We start from the raw sequence: 17,278 nt of genomic DNA, 5'->3' as shown, positions 1-17,278 counted from the left end.
AGGACCCTGTATAAATAGGTTTGCTGATAATACTGAGCAGTGTGAATTGTATGAGGACACAAAAGGATTCAAGAACATTTAGACAGACAATGTGAATGGATGCTGACGTGGTAAATGGAATATATTCCACAAAAATTTGAGATAATCCACTTTGGTGGAAGAACGGTCAGCTGGATATACATTTTTAAATGGCGGAGGGAGGGAGAAGATGGTGGCGTGACGCAGCTCGCAGCAGCCACTCCAGTGGTGATGTCTGTTATTTGTCAAGTAGTGTGCCGTGTACAATCCTGATTTGATGGAGACAGACGTGAGAGCACCGAGGAAAATCTGGAGAAACTTCTGAAATGTCTGCTTCGCTGCTGCTGCTATTGTGTGGTCCAGAATGTCCGGAGGAGAAGGCCCTGAGTCCTCGGCTTTGCTTGTTGCTCGGCGGCTGGGGCGGGGTCGAAGTTCTCGGCAAAGGATGGTGCTTGGAGAGGCTGTGTTGGAGGGCTGGTAGGAAGCTCGAAGTTTTCGGACAGACTCAGAGTCCGCTGCGGTCGGGTGCTTCCAATGGTGCTGCATCGGCAAGTTTGCGGCGCTTGGAGGTTCATGGCAGGGAGAGTTCCTCCCTTCTGCCATCTGCGTGAGATGATGAGGCTATTGGGTCTTTGAGACTTTTTTTTTTACTGAGCCCATAGTCGGCTCTTTATCAAATAACGGTATTGCTCTGCACTGACGTAACTATATGTTATAATTATGTGGTTTTGCCAGTTTTAGGCTTGGTTTGTCCTGTGTTTCTTGTGATATCATTCTGGAGGAACATTGTATCATTTTTTAATGGATGCATTTCTAAATGACAATAAACGAGGACTGAGTGTCCTCATAATCTAATCTAATCTAAATGGTGAGAGACTGTGTGGTATTAGTTTTTATTTATTTTATTTAGAGATTCAGCATAGTAACCAGTCCAATGAGCCTGTGCAGCTTGATTACACCCATGCAGACCAATTGACCAACTAACTCATATTAGAGGATGTAACTAGTATAGTGGATCGGGGAGAACCAGTTGATGTGGTATATTTGGATTTTCAAAAGGCTTTTGACAAGGTCCCACACAGGAGATTAGTGTACAAACTTAAAGCACGTGGTACTGGGGGTATGGTATTGATGTGGATAGAGAATTGGTTGGCAGACAGGAAGCAAAGAGTGGGAATAAACAGGACCTTTTCAAAATGGCAAGCAGTGACTAGTGGGGTACCGCAAGGCTCAGTGCTGGGACCCCAGTTGTGTACAATATATAGTAATGACTTAGACGAGGGAATTAAATGCAGCATCTCCAAGTTTGCAGATGACACGAAGTTGGGCGGCAGTGTTAGCTGTGAGGAGGATGCTAAGAGGATGCAGGGTGACTTAGATAGGTTAGGTGAGTGGGCAAATTCATGGCAGATGCAATTTAATGTGGATAAATGTGAAGTTATCCACTTTGGTGGCAAGAACAGGAAAACAGATTATTACCTGAATGGTGGCCGATTAGGAAAAGGGGAGGTGCAACGAGACCTGAGTGTCATTTTACACCAGTCATTGAAAGTGGGCATGCAGGTACAGCAGGCGGTGAAAAAGGTGAATGGTATGCTGGCATTCATAGCAAGAGGATTCGAGTACAGGAGCAGGGAGGTACTGCTGCAGTTGTACAAGGCCTTGGTGAGACCACACCTAGAGTATTGTGTGCAGTTTTGGTCCCCTAATCTAAGGAAAGACATTCTTGCCATAGAGGGGGTACAAAGAAGGTTCACCAGATCGATTCCTGGGATGGCATGACTTTCATATGATGAAAGACTGGAACGACTAGGCTTATACTCTCTGCAATTTAGAAGATTGAGGGGGGACCTGATTGAAACGTATAAAATTCTAAAGGGTTTGGACAGGCTAGATGCGGGAAGACTGTTCCCGATCTTGGGGAAGTCCAGAACGAGGGGTCACAGTTTAAGGATAAAGGGGAAGCCTTTTAGGACCAAGATGAGGAAGAACTTCTTCACACAGAGAGTGGTGAATCGGTGGAATTCTCTGCCACAGGAAACAGTTGAGGCCAGTTCATTGGCTATATTTAAGAGGGAGTTAGGTAAGGCCCTTGTGGCTAAAGGGATCGGGGGTATGGGGAGAAGGCAGGTATAGGGTTCTGAGTTGGATGATCAGCCATGATCGTACTGAATGGCAGTGCAGGCTTGAAGGGCCAAATGGCCTACTCCTGCACCTATTTTCTATGTTTCAATGTTTCTATGTCTTTGGAACTGGGGGGAAACCTGAGCAACCAATAGAAACCTAGCAGGTACAGGGAGAACATGCAGCTTCTCTACAAACAGCAGCAGAATTGAACCTGGGTTGCTGGCACTGTAATCGTGTTATGCTACATACTATGCTACCGTGGCACCACTTGTATTTACAGGCAGCTGCACACCCTCTGCATTCAGGTCATTAGTAGCTTATGTGCAAGTACAGCAAGGAATTGGGAAAACCAACGGAATCATGGTTCTTATTGCAAGAAGGATTTATATACAAGATAGAATATGTCTTACCACAATTATATTGGGCCCTGATGAGAATGCACTTTGTCTCAATTCTTAATGCTGAGATACATTCTAGAATGCACTGGGACACATCATCTGTTATGTAATTATTGGGTATTTTGGGTTATTCAACATCAGACACCTTCGCCCATGTGACACAGCCAGAGTTAATCAGGCAAAGGCTTGTGTCCCAACAGCACTGGTCCACAGGTCACACCTCTTGATCCATAGCCATCTGAAAGCACGCTCTGAAGCCTCTGTGATGGTCCTGACGGTATTTCTCTTTGCAGCTCCTGTAATGCTAAGGGGAGAGTAGGTTCTGCAGAGCGAGCAGCTAGCAAAATGTTTACACTCAACCTTGATAGGCTCACATTATGTCCCCAGCCCCCTTTCCTGGCAAGGCTCTACTAGCTCCTGGTATGTGGCCTTCTGATGATCAAACACCTCCTCGATCTGGTCTTCCCATGAGACTGTCAGTTCTACCATGACTACCTGACTGAGGTTTCTGCCAGAAGGACCAAGTCAGGCCTCAGGAATGATGATGTGATGAAGTCAGTGAACTTTAACTGCTTACCAAGATCAGCTTTATGTGCTAGTCAGGTGTTTTGGCGAGCAAGCATTCTGGGGATCTGGGTTGAGGCTGTGGTTAGTCTCCAGCTTTGACAAAAGCAATGGGCTCTCTAGTTTGGTTGAGACGCTTACCGTTGTTAATGGCTGAGGAGATACTTTCTGCCAGTGCTTTCAGCACCTTGTCATGTAGCCAGGGATAGCAGCTTTCTCTCAGCAGTTTTGGGCAGCTGCTGAGGATGTGTCCAGGGTCCCTCTGCAAGGGCAGAGAGGACATGATGGTGCCTCACTTTTGCCCCAAGCAAAATGTTCACTGGACTGGACAGGACCTCATACACAGCCTCAATCATGCACTTGATATGCTGGGGTTCTGCCTGCCAGAAGTTGGACCAGGAGATCTTCTGCTTCAGCGCACGCTCCCACCTTGTCCAAGCTCCCTGATGCCCCATTCTTACCATCCTGGTGGTACACACTTCCTCGACAGCTACTTGCACCTCTTCCTGGACCAGTTTGCTTCTGTCCCTGCTCTAAGCAGGTCGATGTGCATTATATAGAAGCTGCCCAGCTCCGCATGACCGGACGTCACTGTCCCTACCAGATCTCTGTGCCTCAGATATGACTCAGCCATATCCGCTGAACCCTGGGCCTTCCTCCTCCTGCTTGTCCAGACCTCAATGCCTGCTGATGAGACTTTGGGGTCTTGGAATCTCTGTAGAGCAGTGAGTCTCTTGTGTGGGAAACCATGAACCCCTCATTTGGGCTGTTGAAGGGAAGCTGCTATTTATTTCTCTTCCCATACAAAGCAATGCTGCTCAGGCTACATGGGAGGCCCAGCCATTTCAAAGGTAGCCATTGATCTTTCTTTCAAGAGCCTCTACCATTGACATTGGCCAAAGGATTCGTGGGAGGATGCCATGCTGGTAAAGTCAGGCCTTGAACTGGCCAGGTGGGCCTGACTTGACCTCACTGGTGAGCCAGACCTCTGACTCCTTGGAGGTCTTCTTTAATGCCCTGACTAACCAAAAGCCTATCAACCTCCGCTTTAAAATTACACAATAACATCGCCTCCACAGCCATCTGTGGAAGTGAACCCTCAGATTCACAAACCTCTGGCGAAGCACATATTTACTCATCAGTGTTCTAAATGGATGTCCCTCAATTTTGAAGCTGTGCCCTCAGGGTCAGCATTATAGATACACTCCGCTTTATCCATACTTTTCAATATTTTAGAGGTTGCAATGTGATCTCCACTCATTCTCCTAAACACAAAGCAGTACAGGCCCAGAACTAACAAACACTCCTCATATGTTAACCCTTTCATTCCTGGGATCATTCTTGTGAACCTCCTCTGGATTCTCTCTAAAGCCAGCACATTGTTTCTCAGATAAAGGGCCTCAAACTGCTCAGAATACTCCAAGTGCAGTCTGACCAATGTCTTATAAAGCCTCAGGATCACATTCTTGCTCTTATATTCTAGTCCTCTCAAGATGAATGTTAACATCACATTTGTCTTCCTCACAACCTGCAAGTTAACATTTAGGGAACCCTTCACAAAGACTCCTAACCCTTTTTGCAACTCTGATTTTCGAATTTTCTTCCCATTTCAAAAATAGTCTATGCTTTCATTCCTTCTGTCAAAATACGTGACCATATACTTCCCTACATTTTATTCCATCTGCCAATTCTTTGCCCAATCTCCCAATCTGTCCAAGTCCCTCTGCAGAACCGCTTCTTCCTCAACACTATCTGCCCCTCCACCTATCTTTGTATCATCCACAACTTGACCACGAAGTCCATCATCCAAATCATTAACATGCAATGTGAAAAGCAGTGGTCCCAATACCAACTCCTGCAGAACACCACTAGTCACCAGTAGCCAACCAGAACAGGCCCCCTTTATTCTGAAACTTTTCCTCCTACCAGTCAGTCAATCTTCTATTCATGCTAGAATCTTTCCTGTAATACCATAGGCTCCTATCTTCTTAAGCAGCTTCATGTGTAGCACTGTGTCAAAGGACTTCTGTAAATCCAAGTAAACAACATCACTGACTCTTCTTTGTGTATCCTGCCTCAAAGAGTAGTCTGACTTTGGCCTACTTTATCATATTGCTCCAAATACCCCTGAGTATCATCCATAACAATGGATCCAACAGTTTCTCCAATCAATGAAGTTAGGCTTCCCAAGCACCTTCTCCTTATTAATAGCAACTACACTCACCTCTGTCACTTGACTCTCAAATATCTGGCACTCTGCTAGTGTCTTCCACATGAGATAAATCAGCTGATTACACATGAGTCGAAGAGGCTTCCACATGATGAAATAGTCCCTGGGTTGAATGCCATTTTGGTCTCTCCCAAGATCACCATGTTGACCTTTGATAGCTGGCCATAATGAAAGACTTTGCAGAATTTTTAAATGCTTCTAAGTCAGGCTTTTAAAAACTACTGACTGAAAAAGAAAACAAGAATTGAAATAATTAATAATACATTAAAATACTAAAATATCACTTTAAACAAATGACTGTCCCATTGAAAGAGTCACTGCCTGTGAACTACTGTGACTGAGGTGAAACTAAGGTTCCATTTGCAAAATGGTTGAAGACCCTCTCTTTAGCATGCAGGACTCTGCTGCTGGATTCACTGAAGGACACCAGCAGTGGATTTGGAGGTTAGATCTACCAGCAAACTTCTACATATCACGGCATTCATGGAGGTCTGAGATGCTGTAGGCTTAAAGACTCAGAGCTAATGTGATGTCCTTTGCAATGTGCAGGCAAGATGTGACAGTGGCTTAATATACCATAAATACTGTCAGCTCTGTTGGTTGAGAGGTAGATACAAGTCAGGACACAAGGAGAAAACACCTGTGCAGCTGTTTGAAATACTGTCACCGGAGTGTGGACTTACTTTAACATAACATCTTAAAAACTTGGGAGGAGATACTGCATATCTGATATCTAAATTGTACTTGGCAAGGGGAATAAAGCTTAGATTCTCCTATCCATGTTGGTATCTCTCCCTGGTAGCCAAGCAGGCTGATGGGATCTGTTTACTTTCAGGAACAGTTGAATGACGTTTTTGTTTAAATTAAAAACAGAAAATTCAGGGGACAAGAGGGACTTCAGATGTTTGTATAAACAGATACAAAATGCTGAAGGAACTCTGCGGGGCAGGCAGCATCTAAGGAGGAAAGCCAACAGTCAACATTTTGGCCTGAGGCCTGATGGTGGGTCTCATCTAAATTATTCACAGTTTATTTTTCTCTATGAATGCTGCCCGACCTGCTGAGTTCCTCCACAATTTTTTGTGTTGCCAACACATCAGAGAGAACATTTTGAGTGGTTGCAAACCCAAAACATTAACTTGTTCTCTCTCCACTAATGCTGTCTGATGTGTAATGTATTTCTAGCATTGTCTACCTTATTCGACTTTCAGAATGTTTTCTTGCTCTTCATTGGCTTCTCTCACCTTCATTTTAACTACTGTGTGTAATTAGTGCAGATGAAAATTGCAAAATGGTAGCTGATGACTGAATGAGGAAAATTTTCTTTCCCACTGAGTAACTGAAAATATTTGTGAAAGTCAAAGCTATTTTCTGATTTTTCTAGTTTGTTACTCAGCAGCTTCCATGCATCATTATTTGTACCTTTACCTCTTCCATTTCAACTGGAATAATTTCCAAGAATTCAGTGTGTCTGTGAATTTACAGTGAAAGTCCCTTCACCAAATGCACATCAAGCTTAGGAAGTAGAGTAAATCTCTAATAATCTGCTGTCCATTTATACAAAAATTCCAGTGGCTACCATCTTGCTCATTACGTGATCTTTCTTGTGCTGCTTTCAAAGGATGTACAGAAACTGGATCCTGTTTCCTGCACTCCCTTTAAGCTTATCGGGTTCACTGGAAAATTTACCATCCTACTGCATTTTTTAAAGTAAATGAAGAATGTGTTTGGATGTCAATAATATGACAAATCTGCCAGTTCAGTATCACTGAATTCCTTATCACAGTGGATTAAAGGAGTTTCGCTGAATCATTGTTCTTCTCTGACAGATATCATGTACAGTAATACAATAAAAAAGAAACATATCTTTTAGCCCACTACATGTATAAGAGGAAGTGATATGAAGTCTATCATGTTTGAGAATATCATTTGTAACCTATGAAGATTTTGCAACATTGCTTGACAAATATGACTGTTCAGGTTATAAGAAAAGTCTTATAGAGATAGTACAGAGGAGATTTACAAGGATGTTGCCTGGATTGGAGGGCCTACCTAATGAGAATAGGTTGTGTGAACTTGGCCTTTTCTCCTTGGAGCAATGGAGGATGAGAGGTGATCTGATAGAGGTGTATAAGAAGATGAGGGACATTGATTTTGTGGACAGCCAGAGGCTTTTTCCCAGGGCTGAAATGGCTAACATGAGGGGGCATAGTTTTAAGGTGCTTAGAAATAGGTACCGAGGGGATGTCAGGAGTATGTTTTTCACACAGAGTGGTGAGTGTGTGGAATGCACTGGTGGCTGTGGTGGTGGAAGTGGCTACAATAGGGTCCTTTAAGAGCCTCTTAGAGAGGTACATGGAGCTTTTAAAAACAGAGGGCTATGCGGTAGGGAAATTCTAGGCAGTTTCTAGAGTAGGTTACATGGTCGGCACAACATTGTGGGCCGAAGGGCCTGTAATATGCTGTAGATTTCTATGTTCTATGTTCTAACCAAATATTTTGCATCTACACTAATGCTATCTGCCTGCATTAATGCCTTGTCTATTCAATGCCCTGCCTGAACACGGGTGTATCAAATTCCACTATCTCCTTTGGCAGTGAGTTCCAGATATCAACCACACTCTGTAAAATAACTTTTCTTTCAAATCCCCTTATTCTCAAAACTCTTCAAAGTTAGACCATAGTTTTGCAATTACTCACAAATCCTATCCCAGAAATCCCTCCAGTAACTTTACGACCACTGAACAGACTATGGTTTCCAGGATTATCCCTATTAACCTTCTTGAATGAAGGAACAATAATAGCTACTCACCAGCTCTGCAAGACCTTGCCTGTGGATGGAGAAGACATGAAGATATTGTCAGCAATCTCATCTCTTACCTGTCCCAATAACCTGAGTTATATCCCTTCAGACCCTGTGGACGAATCCACCTTACTGTTCTTTAAGAGACTTCCCTTATCTCAAAATGCCCTAATAAATTAGCATGCACCCACAATGATCTCCATATCCTTTATCTCCTTCTCCTAACATGCTGAAGCAAGGTACTAATTTTGGACCTCATCCACACCCTCTGCCTCTGAGAACATGTTCCCTCCTTTATCGTTAAATGGCCCTCGCTCCTTTATCCTTGAGTGGTCCTACCCAGTGTCTAGTTACACCTCTTGCACCTAATTTATGAATAGAATGCCTTGGGATTTTCTTTAATCCTACTTGTCAAGGACTTTCCAAGCCTTATATATAGCTATTATAAAACTTAGAGGTTGTGGTCACTGCTTCCAAACTGTTCTTCCATGGAAAGGTCAGTGACTTGGCCAGACTCATTACAAAACACCAACCTCACTTGGTTGACTATCTACATCATATTAATTTAAGACACCATCCTGGAGCACATAATACTTTTTTTCCTCTCTAAACTCCTTTCATTAATGAGGTCCCAGGCCATATAACAGAAGTTGAAGTTATTCACTATTTCAACCCATTTATTTTAACACCTTTCTCTAATTTGCCTGCACATCTGTTCCTCAACATCCCAAAAGCTGCTCCAACATGGCCATTCCACTTGACTTTAACTACTTTTCATTGGTTTCTGTAAATAGATTTATTAGCCAAGCAAATATTAACTAACAACCATTTCAAGTCCTAACTCCTGTGGGGTATAGTTCACCAGAATGTCCTAAGACCTGCCTCTTTTAAACCCACACATCTCTTATTTCAAGTCCCACCTCCTGTTCTTTGCACTCATTCCAGTTTATTGACACCCTTCCTATAAAAAGGGTGACCAAAAGTGTACTCAATACTCAAAGAGTGGCCTCATCAACTTCTTGTACAACTGCAACATAACCATTCAGAAAGGTTCCCTATTGGTGCCAGTCTGTAAATTTCTGATCCCATCTTATCTCAGAAGTTAAACCTTTTAGGATACCTTGATCTAGCTGGGAGGGGGTGTGCAAGTTACTTAGTCAACGTCAGAGCTTTTTAGATGCCACAAAGTTATAGTGGCATTTTTCACCTTGATTGGCTGACTTCAGCTTTTGCCTAAAAAAAATCGTGCTTCACCCATTCTTTGCATCCTAAATAGATGCCACATTTTACGCTCAGGCCGCATCAAGATCATAAAGGATGCAAAAATTGGAACACTCTTAAATTGGAGGATTGCATACAATTAGTACTTAAGTAGGATCTTAATATGTATCCTTTGAAAACTTTTAATTGCAAATTAGCGAAGAATGTGTGAAATGTCTCAGACCCACAGAATAAATACAGTCAGTGAAATTGTAATTTATATAGCTGTTCAGAAATCTGTATTTGAAGCTATTTGAAAGAATGTTAAAAGGCCAGATGGGGTATGTAAAATATATTTGCATGGCGCTGATAGCATCTTCACAGTCTGTGCACCAGCACTGATTTTGTGTCCCAAGCCACTTTGTAGGCTGGTCACGAAACAAATTGATCTTCACATGAAATGCCCATGTTTTCTGACTGTTCTTTCATGTGTGAAAAAATAATGCAGTTTCATTTTGTCCGCTCCTGTGTTAGTTGTGAGCTTTATTCAAAAGAGAGTGTGGGGGACAGACTTGTGAAGCGGTGCATGCAGAGGGGAGAAGCAATAAAGTATTCAAATCGTCTTAAGTCTTCATAACACCATTGAGACAAAAATCTACAAATGGTGCATTAGCTTATTATCCAGGAAGCTGTTTGTTATAGAAAATATTTTAAATCAGAAGAATGTGGTTAAGTTCTATCAAACCGAGATTAACAGTCTAATTAAATCTAGACAGAGTCAGGAACATTCTTAAAATTAATGCTAAATAAAAGTGGCTTTCCAATTAACTGGACTCTACCATGCTAGTTGCTGGCACAGTGTGAGGGCATGCCTTTGAACTTATCTGCATTGGAACAATAGGCTTGACTTTGTGGACTCTATTTAATATAAAATACAATGTCAGTCTGAATGTTCTCTTTTACGTAAAGGTGCATTCAGTCTGCACTGTGAGAACTGAACAGCAGGAAATATAAATGAGTATGATTTGCACTAACAAAGAATGTGATATTCCTCAACACAAGAGACTCTGCTGATGCTGGAAATCTAGAATAAGACACAAGAGTACTGGAGGAACTCAGCAGGTCAGGCAGCGTCTACAGAGTGGAATAAACAGTCGACATTTCAAGCTGAGACCTTTCATCAGGACTCATGAATGATGACTGGTCCTGGCGAAAGGTCTCAGCCTAAACTTCAATGTTTGTTTATTTCTCTCCATAGCTGCTGCCTGACCTAATATGTTCCACCAACATTTTGTGTGTGTTACTCTGATATTCCTCCTTAGTTCAATGGAACTGCACATCTTGTGAATTGTTCAGTTTGGTGAGAAATATTTGCAAGGTGTTCATGCAGTAAAGAACAACGTTAAACAAAGCACAAGGGCATGCATGAATTATGTTCTAGAAATAGATATAATTGTTCTGAGTATGCACCACAAAATTATCTGCTATGGATATATTGTACCACTGCTTTTAGCAGAATATGGGTCACATTTTGATGGGATCACTTTTCAGCCTTGGTGGAAGTTATGCAAATGTGTAAGGAACTGGGGCCAGTAAAATAGTCTGAACCTGGATGGCTCACCGTTGATTCATACTGTAATGAACATGAGTTAGGGACAAGAGCAGGACAATTGTGTCATAAACACTTCGCATTTATTTTGATTCTCTTCACATAATATTAAAAGATGCTTCAAGAGATTCAGGATTAGTGAGGCAACCAATCAAAAAGAACTTTAAAAAGAATCTTTGAGGAACAGGAGCAGAACAGTTAGGGGTTTATGCAAATAGATTTCAGAAATGGAATGACATTTTTAGAGATGGCAGTGAGCAGTCTTTTAAGATCAAACATTTATGGGGTTGAAAGGACATTCAAATAAGATATCAGCCTTGCGATCAGGATGATACCATGGATGAAGTTTGTTTTAATCAAGTCCACAGGTGAACTATCTGCCAACTCTCATTGTCTGATATGCATGTCAATGTACAGTACCTGAATGTTCTTCCCTTTGATTGAATTTTGTTTTGTCAAGATGTTCTGACTTGGAGTTGACATGCTGTCTCTGAACTAAGCAACGACATGATAGAAGTGCCTCTAATTTCTCTGCATTCAGAGCATGCATCTGGCCTAAATACTAAGATCTAAGCCCAGTGATGAAATTATGTTGAAAATATTTTTCACAACGCAATAAAGCAAGAGATCATTGTGGTAAATATTTGTTTAAAAGACGAATGGGATTTCGGAACATGAAATCTCAGCATTCAATTTTTTAAAATACTTTGATAAACATAGGTTTTTATCTACACTGATCTCTTGTTCGCTGATGCTGAGATTTCATCATCTGCAAAACTTCAACAAGCTCTTTGCAGTAATTAATCAGAGTCTTTGCTATTGAGTATGAATGCTATCTAATCAGCATATGTGTCCCAGCTCTAATTTTTTTTTCCATTACTTCCTTGTAGGCCCAGCAGCCAAAAAGAAATATGTAAGCTACAATGACCTTGTAATTTAACTGCACTGACCTGAAGAGGAGGTCAAGTTCTTCAGGCATCTGGTCATTCATCTGGCACAGGCCTCCACATGCCCTACTGCCTGCTGGTGGAGGAGCCTGTAAGCCAGGCTTTACCTCAGATTGAACACGGAAGACCCAAGTGTTTGATAAGCTCCTTGACAAACAACTCCTTCAAACAACCATTGGACTTGCAACCCACTGTTGTATTGTTATTTGCGTGACCTGACGCATCAGTCAGAGCTGAGACCAATATATCTTTCCTTGTGGACAAACTGCAATGAGCAAGTGAGATCTCACAGGGCCTATTAAGTCTTTGAGTGTACTTCCAGACTGCAGTTTTTGACAAAGAGAAAAAAAAAACATCTAATATAGTTTGTGAAGTTTTGCGTGGTGCATCTTTGTTGCTTCTGTTTCACTGTTGCTTCCTGAATGCAGTCACACTTATTAATTGGTCTTGGAATTCCCTGTTTAGTCAACAGTTCATGTCTTGTTATGTCCCCTATGGAGCTGTGTGATAAAGGACTATGAAAGCATGTTCATTTTCTACAGTTTGTTTGTAACAAGTATTGACAATAATCTTGCTGCTTATGTGCCAATATTGTGGAATATTCCTTCATTCAAACATTTTTTTTTCTTATGGTCACTTGTTAATTGGGACAATGATGTGTTATTGTCAAAGAATGTATTAGCACAAGAAATAAAACCATTTGGATTAATTTTCTATTCATGCAAAAGGTGTTTTCTGGTATTATTCTATTGTGACGAACTCAATACAAATAAAAGGATGATGCACCAACAAATGAGTTTAGAAGCAAGAGCAAGCTACCTAAGCATGTTCTATCATTCAATGATTTCATAGCTGATCTGGCTGTATTCCTGTCTAGTTATGGTAACCTTTCACCCCCACAAACCTTGCTTACCTATACATATCTATACATTTCTACCTTTAAAATATTCACAGATTCTGCTCCACTACTCTGAGAGGGAGAGGATGCTATAGACACATCGTCACCAAAGAGAGAGAAAAAACCTTCTGAAGTCTCCTGTCAATGGGAAAACATTTACTTTTAGGAACTGACTTCCTAGTTCCAGGTTTTTCCATCAAGGGAAACATCTTCCCCATATTCCTCTTCTCAAAATGTAACGTTATAATCAAATTCCCCCTTGTCCTTCAAGATTCCAACAAACAAGCAGAGTATAATCTTACCTTTCCTTGTCTAGTCTAGGTAATAGTTTCAGCACTGCTGCCAACACATTAAAAGCGTTGATATTATCGAATGTTTAAGTAGCTGCACTCTAATGCATACAGATATTGTTTATATGTTTGCTGCTTTGCGAGAAGCTATTTGCCAGAATGATTATATGACCTGAACATCTGGGCAGTTAATATTTGGGAGTAGGATGAGCCAGCGGTGATGAAGGTACAGTAAAAATTGTGTTTGAACTTTGACAGACATAGCTGTCACAGGAACAGTGACATTTCTCATCCAGTCAGCATCTAGCCCTAAGGATTACATGTGAGAAACACCTACATCTGCAGAGTACATGAAGTGCAGAACAGTTGGGACCATGTATAGCAGGTTAAAAAGACCTACTGAAGCTAATGATAGAAGCAGAGTAAGTAAGGATAAAATTGTTAAAGTAAAAAGAAGTATTGGAGCTTAGAGTATGTAACAAATGGAAATAGCTAAGAGGAATTAAGAAATAGAAAAGAATTTAGAGATGTAGGAGTTGTGTATAGATATGACAATAACAGTTACAGCAAAAAGCAGCTGTAACAAATAGAATGTATAAAAGCATGCATTACATAAGCATGCAGCAAAGACAAGACTGGCTTTAATGGAGGAATTAAGTTTAAAAATTATAAGGATTGAGATAATCAGATTAGCCCAAGGCCTAAAAGTACGGGATTTGCTTACTGTGTTCAGTTTTTTTTGACAATATTACCTCAATACAAAATGAGCAGACAAAGTTAGAATTCTGAAAGTAACACTGCAACTGCAGATAACAAAATGGTGAAGTGATCAAATAAGTATGTTGAATCATTACCAAAAAACAATTAGATTTGCATTTCTTCTTTCACAACCTCAGTATGTCCCAACAAACATTACAATCTATTAAACATTTATGAAGTCTTTTGTGGAAACACTTAATCAGCAAGACAATCAGGCAGCTAAAGACAATTGTTCACTTCACAAATAAATTTGACCAGAATTCCTATCCTAGCATATCATGAGCAACAAAGAAACTTGAAAAAAGCATGTTGATTTGAAGAATCTATAAAGAGTCATTCATTCAGTGGTTCCAACATGACTAATCCAAGTTCAGAACTCATTTAACTGCTTTCTCCAAAAGATTTGTCAAACAGACAAATGCTCACTAGAGTAGGAACTTTACTTCACCATAACAAAGCTTTTCTGTGACAAGCACTTATTAATTTAAAGGAATTTCTGGTACTATGTTACAATAGAAAGGAAGAGGTTTGCATTGAAACCAGATTGCCATGGGTATGATGTGTGTTTTAAAATGAAGGTCCTTGGGCAACTTGCAAAGTAACTGCAGGTAGGATTGATCACCTGTATGACTGGGGACAAGCTCTTACAAGTGATTTCCAGAGAGAGTCATGTTCAGAGTCATAATCCGACTGAAATACATGTGAGTTGAAGTTAATTTTCAGTCAAATGAATTAAAGGTGTGTGATGTTGCTAAAACACAAAGGCCACATTTAGTGCACGATATTTTGTAGTGTTTTATATCAAATAATCTTTTGTAGTTTGTTGTAAGATTTTATGTTATATTATTTGTAGTGCTTGCATTTATATTATTTTATTTGTATTGTTTAATTAATTTAATAAACTTTTAAATGAATTCTGGGTTGTGTTGATCTGAGACCTTTAATTAGCTTTACCATATCCCAAACAAGTTTAGGAGAAAAGAATAGCTATGCAAAGTTCGAAGTTCAAATTAAATTTATTATCAAAGTACATACTGTAAGTGTCACCATATACAACCCTGAGATTCATTTACCTGCAGGCATACTCAATATATACAATAATGGTAATAGAATCAATGGAGGATTGTGCAAACAGGGTGGACAACCAGTGTGCAAAAGATAAGTTGTGCAAATGTCACACCATAAAGCTATAAGATACAGGAACTGAATTTGGTCATCTAGCCTATCGAGTCTGCTCCATCATTCCATCATGGCTGATCTATTTTTTTCCCTCAGCCCCAAAACAAAAGAACAAAAATAAAATAATAATGATAATAATAATAAACAATAAGTATGAATAACGCGAGATGGAGAGTCCCCCTCAATTGACGAAAACTGTAAGATCGAGGAATCCTCAGTTGACTTTGAGATCAGAAGTTCACCCGTTTGCTTCTGATGCAGGGTTTTCATTTAAGAAGTGTATTTGTTTTTGCTTTGGATGGGATGATTCCAAATGGACTTCCCTGGGCTCTGACTGTGGCCAACCAGCAGCAACCTGGAATGGTGCCAAATGAGCTCATGAAGCTGCAGAGGATTTTTAGACTGCAGCTATGTTGTGTTGTAGCAAAGCCATCGCAAATTTACAAAATTACTTAATTTAGTAAACAAGTACAGTACCTCTTACAAACAGTAAGATTATTTTAAGATTACAAATCATATTGAATAGTTTGATGATTAATGCTTTTAAAATCAACATTGGAAAGAAATTTTGAGGGTAGTGAAGAAACTAATACTGTAGCATGTATACCCCAAAGGTTAAGGATAGTTGTGAATCAAGAAGAATGTTGACATTAGATCAGGAAAACATGCTAAGATCAGTAAAGGTCCCTACTACCCTAACAATGCTCAGAGATTATTTTCCAGATGGAAGTTACTGATAACCACAAAATTTGATCATTGAAGTAATTTTACTAAACAGATAAAAGATCAGGACTTCAAAGTCTGTAATTTCTAGACTGCTTCAGGTGACAAGCGTATAAGCATAGGATTAGAAGGATAGGTCAAGTTAACGTGTGGTTGTAGGGATGGTGAAGTGAGGTAAGCTCTGGGTTCTTGGGTCATAGGAACCATTTCAGGGGAAGGTGGTAACTGTGTAAAAGGGATAGGTTGCAACTAAAATCAGAATCTGACCAATATCCCAGCTGCAGGGTTTGCTAGTACTACAGGGAAGGGTTTAAACTGAATTGTCTGGGGAAAACAGCTCAGAGTATTTATTCAGATGGGGAGTCACCCAGAGGAGAAAAGTTATCAAATCCCATCAGCAGAACAATGAGTAAATGAGTGGAATACAAAGTTAAATTGCATCTATTTAAATGCAAGGCATCTGATTAGATGAACTTAAAGCTTTAACTAACACACAGGACCACAATATTGTTGTTATAAACGAGACATGGCTGAAGGATGGATAGGAATAGCAATGTTGGGTATCCTATGAAATTGAATTTACAGACTAGACTGAAGGGGATGTAAAAGAAAGTGCCAACCGCACTGTTTGTCAAGTAATGCATGTCTTCAGTATTAAGAGAGGATATTATAAAACAGCCTTCAAATGAAGTTAAATGGGCAGAGATTAAGGGCAGAATATGAAAATCAACAGGAGGTAGAGGAACAGATACAAGAGCATAAGTCTTAGAAGCAGAATTAGGACGTTCAGCGCATCAAATCTGCTCTGCCATTCCATCATGGCTGATTATCTTTCTCAGCCCCATGCTCCTGCCTTCTTCCCATAACCTTCAATGTCCTTACTTATCAAGGACCTATTAACCTCCTCTTTAATTATACCCAATGACTTGGCCTGCACAACATTCTGTGGCAATGAATTCCACAGATTCACCACACTCTGGCTAAAAAAGTTCCTCCTCATCTGTGTTCTAAAGGGACATCCTTGTGGTTTGATGTTGAGCCGTCTAGTCCTGGACTCCCCCACCATATCCTCTTCACATCAACTCCATCTCAGACTTCAATATTCAATAGGTTTCAATGAGATCACCCCCTCATTTTTCTTAACTCCATTGAGTGTAGGCCCAAAGACATCAAATGCTCCTCATATATTAACCCTTTCATTCTTCGGATCATTCTCATGGGCTTCCTCTGGAACCTCTCCAATGCCAGCACACGCTTTCTAAGACATGGGGCACAAAACTGCTCACAATACTCAAGTCCTTTCTGACCAACATCTTATAAAGCCTCAGATTTATGTGAACAAATACCAGAAAGATGTGATAAAAATAGATTTATAGCACTAGGGTACTAGATAACTTCAATCTCCCAAATAATAACTGCAAAAGCCTGTGTAAAAGGCTCAAACTGATCAACATCTTTCAGGTGTCCATGAGAGCTTGTTAACATAGTGTGTAAGTAACCAATAAAGGAAGAAACACTACTGGATTTTGCCTT

General features: G+C 40.4%; 1 protein-coding gene across 1 annotated transcript in view; it reads left to right on the top strand.

Moving 5' to 3' along the window:
* LOC134356766 (metabotropic glutamate receptor 7-like) overlaps positions 1-13,180 on the top strand; it is an 854,194-nt gene extending 841,014 nt beyond the window's left edge. The window contains exon 10 of the mRNA XM_063067868.1: positions 11,840-13,180. Coding sequence (XP_062923938.1) covers positions 11,840-11,889 — 50 coding nt within the window. The 3' untranslated portion in view covers positions 11,890-13,180. The remainder of the gene's footprint in view (positions 1-11,839) is intronic.
* The last annotated feature ends 4,098 nt before the right edge of the window (positions 13,181-17,278 follow it).

This window comes from Mobula hypostoma, chromosome 15, assembly GCF_963921235.1.
Source record: "Mobula hypostoma chromosome 15, sMobHyp1.1, whole genome shotgun sequence".
NCBI lineage: Eukaryota > Metazoa > Chordata > Chondrichthyes > Myliobatiformes > Myliobatidae > Mobula > Mobula hypostoma.
Note: the sequence above shows the minus strand (reverse complement) of the source record. Positions and strands in the feature narration are given on the sequence as shown.